Source organism: Bufo bufo, chromosome 1 (genome assembly GCF_905171765.1).
Source record: "Bufo bufo chromosome 1, aBufBuf1.1, whole genome shotgun sequence".
Classification (NCBI taxonomy): domain Eukaryota; kingdom Metazoa; phylum Chordata; class Amphibia; order Anura; family Bufonidae; genus Bufo; species Bufo bufo.
Genome location: NC_053389.1, coordinates 677,796,770 through 677,809,469, shown reverse-complemented (window position 1 = coordinate 677,809,469; position 12,700 = coordinate 677,796,770). Strand labels below are relative to the sequence as shown.

At 42.6% G+C, this 12,700-nt stretch overlaps 1 protein-coding gene across 1 annotated transcript in view; it reads right to left on the bottom strand.

Moving 5' to 3' along the window:
- The window catches only part of LOC120985895 (ADAMTS-like protein 5), a 65,953-nt gene extending 53,599 nt beyond the window's left edge, over window positions 1-12,354 (bottom strand). Inside the window, exon 1 of the mRNA XM_040414107.1 lies at window positions 12,019-12,354. Within this exon, the coding sequence (XP_040270041.1) occupies window positions 12,019-12,035 (17 nt within the window). The 5' untranslated portion in view covers window positions 12,036-12,354. The remainder of the gene's footprint in view (window positions 1-12,018) is intronic.
- Between the last annotated feature and the right edge of the window lie 346 nt (window positions 12,355-12,700).

Genomic DNA, 12,700 nt, shown 5'->3' with positions numbered 1-12,700 from the left:
CACTTCTCCCTGTCCCTGCACTTGGCAGACGCTCCCTCGCTCAGCAGAGCTGGAGGATGCAGAGCTGGAGGATGCAGAGTTGAAGCAGCAGTGTATAAATGAAAGCAACATGTGGTAAGAGGACCCCTTTGTGCTGCAGGAGATTAACCCTTTAGGGGGGAGGGCTCTGGTTACTGACACCTTTGGGGGGCTATTGTTACTGGCTAGTGAGGGCAGGCGGGATTAGCCTCAGGGTGAGGGCAGTGGCGGCCATCTTAACTGAATAGTGAAATTGCAGTTTTATCCAGACTGGTTGCTAATGGCCGAATGTCATTAAATATGGGTAAGTCAGTATATTAGTAAGATTCTGGAATATCATGTTATTAGTAACTACATATATGAAAGTTTAAATTTGGGTCTAAATGTGACAGTTATCCTTTAAGGAGTTAAACTGAAAAATTTAATGTTACCATCCTAATGATTACACTGCCAACAACATGAGGTAGAAGCCACTAAAGACTTCATCCAATGTCATCTTTCCTGTTTTTTACAATTATATCTCCAAGGCAGCTAATGTGCACGTAGCCCCAGTGTGGTTACATAGAGGTGACTACATGACTTGCGTTTACAATGGATAATAATAGAAAGTTCCCTTTGCTTATACAACTAATGAGTCAACATCAACGTTACTATTTTAAATCTGATTTGCGAGATTTTGTGTTTGCACCGTGTCACAAGTGACAAGGTGTGTATTTCTGTAGACAGATCAATCATCTTTCTCACCCCTATAGGAGTATGTGTTCCCCTGCCAAGATAATGCAAACAAGACCAAAGAGCCGAGTATTCTGCAATGTCTACATTCCTGTGAAGTGATAACCAGGCAGATAGCAAACATGTGGCTTCAAATCCCTGAAATAATGGTGATAAAAACAGTCAGGATCTGTTGTTGTCGTCTATCCTGTTGTGACCTTGAGATCGTGGAGATCTGGTTTCTTGAATATATTGTCCTACAATTAAGTAAGTAGTCTACTACAGGGTTCCTCAACTCCGGTCCTCAGGGCCCACCTGTCAGCCATGTTTTACGGTTTTCCTTAGTATTGGGCAGGTGATATAATTAGTGTCAGTGCATCAGCACTTGCCACAGGTATTCGTTCTGTGAAATATTCTCAAATCATGACCTGTAGGTGGGCCCTGAGGACCGGAGTTGAGTAACACTGGTCTACTACACTGAAACTTCCCCAAGAGACCACCCCCACCCTTCCAGACCCATTTTTCAGTTATCAATTTTCATACCAATTATACACTATGGACATTTACCTCTACAGGCAGACCATCCAACCAAAGACCATATTTTTTAGCTTTTTTTTATTTATTTTTATGGAAATCCCTTTGAAGAGCCCACACATTGGATTTACATATGTAAGTCACCAGACTGGAGTGAGCAGGAGCTGGCAGAAGTTGGCAGTGAGGTGGGCAAATGAAGACAGAGCCAGGCTGGTGATCAAGAATGAGAGGGGGGTCATGCTGGCAACCGGGAATGAGAGGGGATCCACACTGTAGACTAGAAATAAAAGGAAAGCTATGCTGAGGACTAGGAAAAAGAGGAGTGATGCTGGGGACCATGAATGAGTGGGGATAGGTATGAGTGGTAGTGCCAAGGTGGGGACTAAGAACGAGAGGGGAGCCACCCTCAAGACCAATATTTAGATGACTGCTATGCTGGTTACAAGAAATTAAAGGGGTGCCATGCAGGGAACCAAGAATGATGAGGCCATCTTGAACTGGGAAAGGAAGGGGTCACCATGGTTATGTCTGGGGGCAGGATCGACTTGTGACTAGCACCACAGCTATTTTATTAGTTTATTAGTCTGTGTTATATGTTGATGTCATGTCAAGTATAAACAACATGATTTTGACTCCATAGACACTTAAACCTTTATTCTTTATACCAACCAAATATATGACCATTTTACTGTTCAATTCTGGGAGGTGCTCAAAAAGGCTTCACTAGTTTCACCTTGTGTATTTGCATGCATATATTATTTGGGAGAGAATATGTTGGTCCAAGGCACAAGAGACCATAGATTTCATATGTATAAGTTACAGCCATACTTTAAGATATACCTTGTCATATACTTATAAAATAAAAATGATCGTTCTCTGTTGTATTTGACCAGATTCTAGGGATTACTTATAATCAGTGCACCTGCAGCAAAAATGGTAATTCTGTTAAAATTGACCTTATTTTCAAAGTTAGAGAAAATTCACGTGGCAAAACTGTAGCACAAATTTTTCAATTGTCTCATTCATGAGAATGGGTCTTGCAGAAATCTATGTGTTTCCTTCCCAAACAACCCCATGAAACAAATGTATAACATAATATATCCTAGTACACAAGTTGTAGTAAACTGAAAATTGCATGTGTTTTACTACACCACAACTGTCCATAGACAAATGTGATGCAATGTAAGGGTGGAGCTCCATCTTGGAGTCCCTTCCAATGCATATTAGAAAATTATAGGACTAAGCAATTCCCTGGAACATATCTGTCACCAAAATTGCTTCCTTAACAAAGAGAAAACATTTAATTAACAGAGTAGTATTCAAAGTCCCCATGAAAGCCTTTAGAGCACCATCACCAACACAATGTGCCACTGTGCTCTTTCATATGGGCAACCATATGTGTCGGTGCCATAAAGTAGTCTCAACATACCATTAATACCAAAAGATCAGCAATATAAAACAAAATAAGGTATAAAAATAAGGGCCCAACTTTGGCAATGTAATATGAACAGGGCATAATAGTAACAAGAAGTGTGATTGACTAAGGAAAGGTTGCTGCTCCTCCTTGCACGTTCTGACTTTATCATTTTGAACTCTACATACAACCATTTTGTACCAGGTCAGCTGAGATCGCAACAATTACAGTATGTGACATCAAGATGAGCAACAGTGACATTTACATGTTAAACTTCATATCTTTGTCAGTCATTCTGTACTTCTGTTCATAGGAAGAGAAATACAGGTGCAAGCCAACAATGTGATGGACACCAGCAATGCTTGATGAACCCCATTGGGGTCCATTGGGTTTCTATCATAGTGCCAATCATTTTACCAAAGTAGCCAGCATGCTGCTCAACAAACAAAAGGGCCAGCACTTTTGACAGAATCTACAACAAAGGCTCCTAAGTCTCCAACACATATGTGAATGAAGCCCGGCATGAGATTTTCAAGCAACTGCTGCCATAGGAGGAAATTTATTACGACTGGCGTTTCTGATGCTAGTTGTAGTAAGAAAAGTCACTGGTGTGCAATGCACCAGAATTATTAAGAGGCATGACTATAATTTTGGCGCATCCACGGGAGGGCTGTGCAGCAGAAAATAAAATCTACACTAGCAAACATTAGAAAAGTGTCAGAAAATAATACCAGGTAAAACCTGGATTGCTTAGAAGAAAAGCACTGTATACGGTAATTAACAGTTGTGTTCCATGTTGAGGAGTGTACTACTTCTAGAGACTGGCATCACTTGAACAGTACAACAATTTTAATACATGCCCCCATAAATCAACACACAGAAAGTAAAAGGGTACAATCCTTTTACCATCTGAAACAGACAATGAGGGATGTATAAAATCCATAGAATTACAAACTTGATGCCAGTAGACACTGCCCGAGGCTAAATGGAAGATGTATATCGGCATGTTTGGGTTAGAAGTTACATGTTTCCTATTAGGAAAATATGCAAGTGTTTTAGAACAATATTTCCTGGCTTCATGTTGCATTAACCCCCCCCCCCCCCCCCCCCCCTTCTTTCAGCCGTGCAAAATAATCAACCAATACAGTTTCATTGATGAAGACTTTCCAGTTCCTAAGACATGGTTCCACCTTTTTCCTTCAGACAACGAAAAAATAATAATATGGCAAGGTGCTATTAGAAGGATGTTGTAGGTACAATGTAACTGATATACCATTTGCATTATTTATTTATTATTGGAAAATTTAGGGATTCCTTGACTAAGAAATCTCGTAAGCAATATCTTCAAAGGAGTACAGACTAGCTCTTTGATTTGTGATGGAGTTGAAAAAAGCCCAAAGAGTTTATTATCTTTACAACATGTCACTGCTGCATAGGGGTAGGTTTAGCATGCGGTGGCCAGGTATCTTATCTAGTCCCAAGTCTATATGCCCAGAAAAGTCTATGCATGTACCTGTATCTTACAAGAATGTCTACAACCTTATTAGATTGCAAGGGATGAAAAACAAATGAACAGCTATGCAGTGTGACCCTCCTAATAATTACTAATTAACTTGTATTTTTCATGTTCTGCATCATTTGCCCAGATGTAACCCCTCACACATCTCACTGACATTAGTCATCATTAGTCCCCTGAACTATTGTGTCTTCACAATAGAAGGGAATAAAGGACCAAATTATCCCCGGGAGCTAAGACCTTACAACAAGGCCAATTAAGACCTGGCCACTGAAAGCAGTATTTTGTGTCAGTAAAATTACTCAAATTTAAAGCAGAATGTTTGCACAACATAAATAGCTCATTTCTTTCGTAGAAGACACATGTTGCTTAGCAGACAATGAGAGCACCTGGAGGTACAAGATATAGCATGCATCTATTGACCCGAGATGTGAATGGATCCATCATCATGAAGATGATGGTAAGAACTTATTCTTAAAGCTTCCTCTTGACATCCAATGATGACTTGAGGTTGTGCAGAGTTGAGAGCAGGTAATGCAGGTAAAAAGGTCTTTTTAACTGCCCAGTCGATCACTTGGGGTGGGAACAGTGGATACTTTTAACCCTTCATTGCTCTGCTGATACAGTCCTGCTTGGTCCACTAGCCCACATGCATACACAGACTATTATTTAGCTAATTCTAACTTAAAGTCAATATCTAAGTCCATACTTGGTATTAACGTATGGTATAAGGATGTGCAGTACCCCAGTCCCAGGGGGTATCTGCAAATGTTTGGTTTGTAAAGTTTTTTTATGTTTGCATTGTACATGAGCAGGTGAATTATGGTTGTCATCGGGAATGGGACTACCCACCTCATTCCTCCTCTCTTTGTAGGAGTGGGCTGGTCCTACTTCTTGCCAGGAGAGGGGAGTGAGGAAACATGTCCTATTGCTCCTGCTCCAAGGGCCTTAGGGACACCAGAACTAACTAATCTGTGAGACCAGTACTCCAGAGAGACTAAAGGTTCAAAAAACTACAGACATTTACAAAACTACAGTGTTTACAGTCAGCAGTGACCAGCAACCATAGCTATCCAGACCCTGTTGCAGATGAGGGACTATGGCTCTGACACCAATCACCTAGATCCAGACCAGGCCTTCTCATAAAAGCTGGTGTACTTGACACCTACAGCCACAAGTACCAGCATACAGCTGTTAGCCAGTTCAGGAGAGAGACATCAGCAAGACAGCATACCAAAGTTGCCATTATCAATTACTTTGCCAGCCACCATACCTCATCTGGGGAGAGAAATTGCACTGCATACAAATACTGCTGGATGTACTACAAGTCCTATTTTGCACTTAAGAGAGACTTTTATTCTTCTACTTCTGGCCGGATTCCTTATACCTCCTTTTCACTGCACCAATCCCCAGGGATTCATGTCCTAAGGGAGCACAGCGTGACACATCATCTCATTATCTCTACTACTAAACAAAAAGACAATTGTGCATCCTAAAGGGGTATTCCCATCTGTACCATTTATAGCATATCGATAGGATATGCCAGAACTATCCGACCGCCTTAGTCCCACCTCTGGAACCTCGTGATGAATGGAAAGCACACAGCACATGCATGGCTTTCTCTATTCACTGCTAGAGGACTTCCAAAAATAGCCAAGACCACTTGCATGGCTATTTCAGAAGTCCCATAGAAGTGAATGGAGAAGACGTCACCTTGCATGCCCATCTCCTCATTCACAGCAGGCCCCCGTTGATGAGACGGCACACCCAAGCCCATCCGACATTTTTTTTATGTGTGTTGAGCCCAGATCACATTTTGGATATTGATGCAGTTTTGGCATTCAGTTTTTTTTTTATCTGCCCCCAAATAATCATTGCCCATTTTTTTATTTAATTATAATGACGAATATAAGGAAAGGTCAGTTTCCTTACATTCTTTTCAAAACTTTCTACACAGATTACTGCCAATTTAAAGATAATGTGTCATCAGAAAAAGACCTATTGCTTAAATCTCGTTTTTATGTTAAGCCTTTTTTTATATAATTTTTGGTGATTTTTTGTTTTAATTTTCAGGTCACTGTCTATATAAAAAATAAATAAATCCTAAATCGTGCAATTTTCCCTAATAATATGTTAAGACTTCCTGTTCTATATAGGTAATTTTTCAGCAGCCATCGCATTATCATCACAGACAGAATTACAATGACAGGTATCACCTTTAGGTAGATAACACAGGATCCACCATTCACAATATCACAGCTTCTCTATTCCCTCCTGACCTCTGCACAGGTCAAAGAGCATGCCTAGAAAACTCTCCCATAGAAGTCAATGAGGTCCCCTCCTGTCCATGGTGTCTATGGCTCATGTGGCTGCTCTCAAAGAACAGAAAGTCTTGAGATATTTTAGGCCTAGTGGCCGGTGTGAAAACTGCATCACTTTTGTGATTTCTTTTTAAAATATAGATAGGGAAATTGAAAATTAAGAAAAAACGATCACAAAAAAAAAAATGTTTAACTTAAAAACTTCATTTAAATAATAGGTCACTTTAAGAGTACACATTCCCTTTAAAGCATATGAACTGCACTCTGCCACTCCCTCCTGGGGATCTTCGAAGCACTGCAACTTAGTAAGGACATGCTTAAAGGGGTTATCCGGTAAATGATAACCTATCCTCAGGATTAGGGATGAGGTGTTTTCAAGTTCGGCAAACAAGGTTCTGGTTATCTAAGAATACCTTTATGGATTCCACTACCACGGCCAATAATGTATGGTCCGTGGTAGCGGAATCCATAATGGAATTCTTAGATAACCCAAACCTTGTACGCCAAACTTGTTTGTGCCACTCAACACTACTCAGGATAGGTAATCAATATCAGATCGGCAGGGGTCCGAGTCCCAGCACTGCCACCGATCAACTGTTTCAGGAAGAAGCCGGACTCCCGATAGCTCTGGGGAGCGCAGCCGGCTCTCAGTCAGCAGCTTTCCAAGCACAGCGCCGTACATCATATAGTGGCAGTGCTTGGTATTGCAGCTCAGCCCCATTCACTTCTATGAGGATGAGCTGCAACTAGGCCATGTTACCGATGTACGGCGACGGCACATGGCCTAGGAAGAGGCCACAGTGCTCACTGAGCACCCGAAACCTTCTAACAGCTGAATGGCGGAGGTCCCGGGTGATGGACCCCCGCTGATCTGATATTGATAACGTATCCTGAGGATAGGTCATTGATATCTATTCCCAGATAACCCCTTTAACAGCAAAGTTTCACATAGAACACTAGCCACAAAAGCTAAAAAAAAATTATATCATGCTCCCAAGCTCATTCTAACCACACAAGTCATCAGACCACATGGATGCTGTTAGGCATTGTGTGTACACTTGGAGTTGTGTCACTTCAGCAAATAGCATTTATCATGTAGATGCAGTTAATACAAGGCACTTACTAATGTATTGTGATTGTCTATATTACCTCATTTGCTGACTGGATTAATATTTCCATCACATTATATACTGCTTATTTCCAGGGGTTACTACCACCCTGCAATCCAGCAGAGGTGGCCACGCTTGCACTAGCCTATGTGTGCTCCCATGGTCTTGGCCACCAGAGAGGCCGGCACTTTTTCAAATAGTGTGCAAGCACGACCACCACTTCTGGATTACTGGGTGGTCATAACCATGGAAATGAGCAGTGTATAGTGTGAAAAATAAATCAAGCCAGCAAAAGAAACAATATGGACAATCACAATACATTAGTAAGAGCCTTGTATTAACTTTCTCTACATGATAAATGCCACTTGCTGAAGTGAGACAATCCCTTTAACCGTGTGCTGCCGTGCCGCCGCCGGAACTCTGCCCTCGCCTAGTCAATGGGGATGGAGCGGCAGTCCGGGGGCACACATGAACTAGCGGCAGGACGGATCCGACAGGCTGTTCACCCGCCGGAACAGCCTGCCGGAGTCCCCTGCCGCTAGTGTGAAACTAGCCTAATCCAGCTTTATTGCCCAGTCCAAAAGCAACTGGCTACCTAAGAGAATAGCCCTACCATGCACATATGCCTGTGGTAGGTTAGGTAGGCATGTCTCCTGGTGCAGTAACCAAAATTGTGCACAGGAAAAGGAACTTTGATGACGTCACTGCGCTCATCACATGGTCCGTCACATGATCCATCACCATGGTAAAAGATCATGTGATGGACCATGTGATGAGCGCAGTGACGTCATCAAAGGTCCTATTCCTCAAAGAAGAAGACAGAAGAGAAGCCAGGCTGCGCGATCAAGTGGATTAAGGTGAGTTAAATTATTTTATTTTATTTTTTAACCCCTTCAGCCCTATTGTACTATGCATTCTGCATTAAGAATGCAATTATTTTCTCTTATAACCATGTTATAAGGGAAAATAATAAAATCTACACAACACCTAACCCAAACCCGAACTTCTGTGAAGAAGTCCGGGTTCGGGTCTGGGTACCAAACATGCCGATTTTTCTCACGCGCGTGCAAAACGCATTACAATGTTTTGCACCCACGCGGAAAAAACGCAAACATGGAACGCAATCGCAGTGAAAACTGACTTGTTTTAGTGTCAAAATCGCAACATTTTCCCTGAACGCATCCGGCCCCAATCCGCAACGCCCGTGTAAAAGGGGCCTAAAAATTTGAATATCGTGCAAAAGTCAATTTATTTCAGTAATGCAAATGAAAAGGAATTGCATTAATGCAGCTTAAAATTAGAATTTTGTGAAAAGGTTCAATATTCTAGGCTCAAAGTGTCACACTCTAGTAGGCTAATTAATCCATACCAAAGGGGACCTGAGATTGGGACTTTGGGGTTTCATAAGCTGTAAGCCATAATCATCCAAATTATACCAAATAAAGGCTTGAAATATCTCACTTTACATGTAATGAGTCTCTCATGTGTTAGTTTCACCTTTTAAGTTGCATTACTGAAATAAATTAACTTTGCACGATATTCTAAGTTTTCGAGTTTCACCTGTATCTCACTTGGTGGATTCTCTACGAGTATACATCTGAACAATAGTTTACATTGAAATGACAGGACATTGGACTGAATTATTAAAATATTTCTCTAATGTAAAAACATGTCAGAAAGGTGCAGAAGGTAAAGTAATTAAACCCACGCCGGCTCTTTAGACTCATCATGACTTGCCAACACTCTAAATGTATGTCTTTCCATTTTACAAGATTTTACAGTTGTAAGTTATGTGACAGCTCCTGAATAACGATATGCGAGCGTGCTCAGCCTCCATTATGACCTACTGGCCTGGTTCCTCCCGCTTGTTGATGTGCGTCAGAATAAGTGATGGTCATGGTGACTTATAGCTCCTAGATGTTGGCAGGGCTGCCTACTAGAAATGACACCCTATACCCAGGTAATCTCTGTAAATCCCTGAAAAATGCACACGGCATGAAGTCTGCAGAGAAGTGCAGCTGTCACTTCATTCATTCCTGGTGTTCCTTGTGCAATCTTGGCAAATAAGGGTATGACCACAAAACATATGCCTGATCATTGACAAGAACCCAGCCGTTTATTAACCTTTTCATTACTAATCATTTCCAAAGGGTGGTAAAATAGCTTATCCGCGTGCAAGCTCAATGGAAATAGCATGAAAGATACCCACACCACTAACAGGACACGTCATATGACTATTTCTATCACTACTTTGTCCATATAAATACATGAAAAGGCTACTTTTAGGATATTTTCATGCAGCTGTTGAACGACAAATATATCAAGGTGAACAAAAGTCTCATGTCACACATGGCGTCATAGGCGTATACAATAAATGTATTCATAGGTCTCCATTCCCCCAATGGATGCAAAAAGAGAGTTCTTTTAGTCTCCGTGGGGCCCCCGCCGACAGGTGAAGCCCCAGTTTGTATGAGTGACGGTAGACCACGCTCATGGAGGAGAGAAAATGTCATAAGTCTGTAAAAGGAAATGCTTCGCAGCCAAGTGGCAGACGCACGCATCTTGCATTGTGGTTAGTGTTAAGCAAACTTTTGTTTTAAGTTCGGCGTCTAAAGTTCAGGTTCGGGTTATGGATTCTAAATTCCGTTATGGTCCGTGGTAGCGGAATCCATAACGCGATTCTTCGATAACCCGAACCCGAACTTTAGACGCCGAACTTAAAACAAAAGTTCGCTCAACACTAATTGTGGTCTATGGTGGCAAAGTTGTGTGGAACCTGCCACCAGAAACCCTATAGTGTCGCAGCTGCAGCTTGTCATATTGCAACCCCACTGACAATCATTAGATGCAATGTGACATGGCGATCACCATGCCGCGTGACACACCGTATAGCTCCAACCTGAGGCCTCATGCACACGGCTGTAGTTTTGGTCTGCATCCGATCCGTGTTTTTTGCGAATGAGATGTGGACCCATTCATCTCAAGTCTGTTCTGCGGCCACACAAAAAAACTGAACTTTTCCTATTCTTGTCCGTTTTTCAGACAAGGATAGGACACTTCTGCAGAAATAAAGATAAATGGTGGCATGCGCTCAACTAGGATCCGTGTTTTGGAGATCTGTGATTTGAGGACTGCAAAACACTTATGGCTGTGTGCATGAGGTACACCTTAGGCTAGTTTCACATTAGCGGCAGGGAGTCCGGCAGGCTGTTCCGGCGGGTGAACAGCCTGTCGGATCCGTCCTGCCGCTAGTTCACGTGTGCCCCCGGACTGCCGCTTCGTCCCCATTGACTATAATGGGAGCGGAGTTCCGGCGGCAGCACGGCAGCGCACAGCGAAAGGCAGCCGGACTAAAAGTACTGCATGTCGTAGTTTTAGTCCGGCTGCCTCTCGCCGTGCTGCCGCCGGAACTCCGCCCCCACCCTTATTATAGTCAATGGGGACGGAGCGGCAGTCCGGGGGCACACGTGAACTAGCGGCAGGACGGATCCGACAGGCTGTTTACCCGCTGGAACAGCATGCCGGACTCCCCTGCCGCTAATGTGAAACTAGCCTAAGGCGCAGGTTTTTTGGCCACTATTTGGAGACATAACCTCCACTGGATTCTGTGTCAGGACATATTCTGAGGACTATATACAGAGAGTAACATTGAAGCCCCCATAACCATAGTATAATCCCTATAGAGTACTATAAAAATGGTGGTGATGATATACCTGTGTGGATAGATAGATAGATAGATAGATAGATAGATAGATAGATAGATAGATAGATAGATAGATATTAGATCGATAAATATATTTTAGATACATATCGATCAGATGATAAATATTAGATAGATATGATATAGATAGATAGATGATAGACAGACAGATATGAGATAGATAGATAGATAGATAGATAGATAGATAGATAGGACAGACATGACTGATAGATATTAAATGGATAAATATATTTTAGAAAGATACATATCAGATACATTTATCCATCGATAGATAGATAGATAGATAGATAGATAGATAGATGATAGATAGATATGGATAGATGGATAGATGGATAGATAGATAGATAGATAGATAGATAGATAGATAGATAGATAGATAGATAGATAGATAGATGATAGATAGATAGATAGATATTGATTTGTACATCATTTCTAAGATCTGGTGGAAGGAGAATGCTTCCCCCAATGCCCACTCCCCTCGCAGGCATACTGTGAGCTCCTTCAGTCCATGCAGACGCTATTTCCCAGGTGCATGGCTCTGGGGTATGAATACATTCATTTAGGAACATGTATCGGCTGCACAATTATTTAGCCTGACGTTACATAGACATGACATACTGATACATTGTTGTACTCCTTGACAATGAGAAGTAGGTGGTGGGACATGGACTTACCTGCAGCTAGGAAGCATCCTCCTGCCTGTCGGTGGTGCAGGGGTTAAATCACATGAAATCAGCAAGGAAGCGATGCAAGGAATACTACGGAAGGTGAATGGTCCCAGGACAGAGCTATGACTGCAAGGTGACCAGGGCGGTGTGGGGGTGCCCTCCACTACACCGGGGGACTGGCACAGCCATGGTCAGGCAGGTGGGCTCCCTCCTCTAGCCCATGGCTCCACAGGTCCCAGTGCAGAGGCTCCGTGCAGTGTCAGAGCAGTCAGTGAGAGCAATGCCTGCGCCGTGCACTGGAGGCTGAGGAGGCTGTGCCCTCCCGCCCTGTGTCTCACAGCCTCTCCCTGTCACACTGTGCACACGTGCTGCTTCCTGCTGCCCACTTACCTGTCAGGGCCCCCACACAACCAGGGGGACACAGGGGGGCTTTCTGTGACACTTGTATTTTACCTGAAGTTTGGCTTTCTGAACAGTGACTGTAATAATTATATACAGGAGTACTTGGAGAACTGGGGCAGATATATCCAGGGGTGATTTACTAGGACTCAGTGGCAGTTGGCTTGGACCATGGTAGCAAAAATTGCAGTGTGGCTTTTTGGCAAATTTTGTGTTATTTGTTACAGTAAAGTGGCTTGTTAGGTTCAGGTTCTCTCAGGGGCGGACTGGCCCTAGACCCTACAGGGAA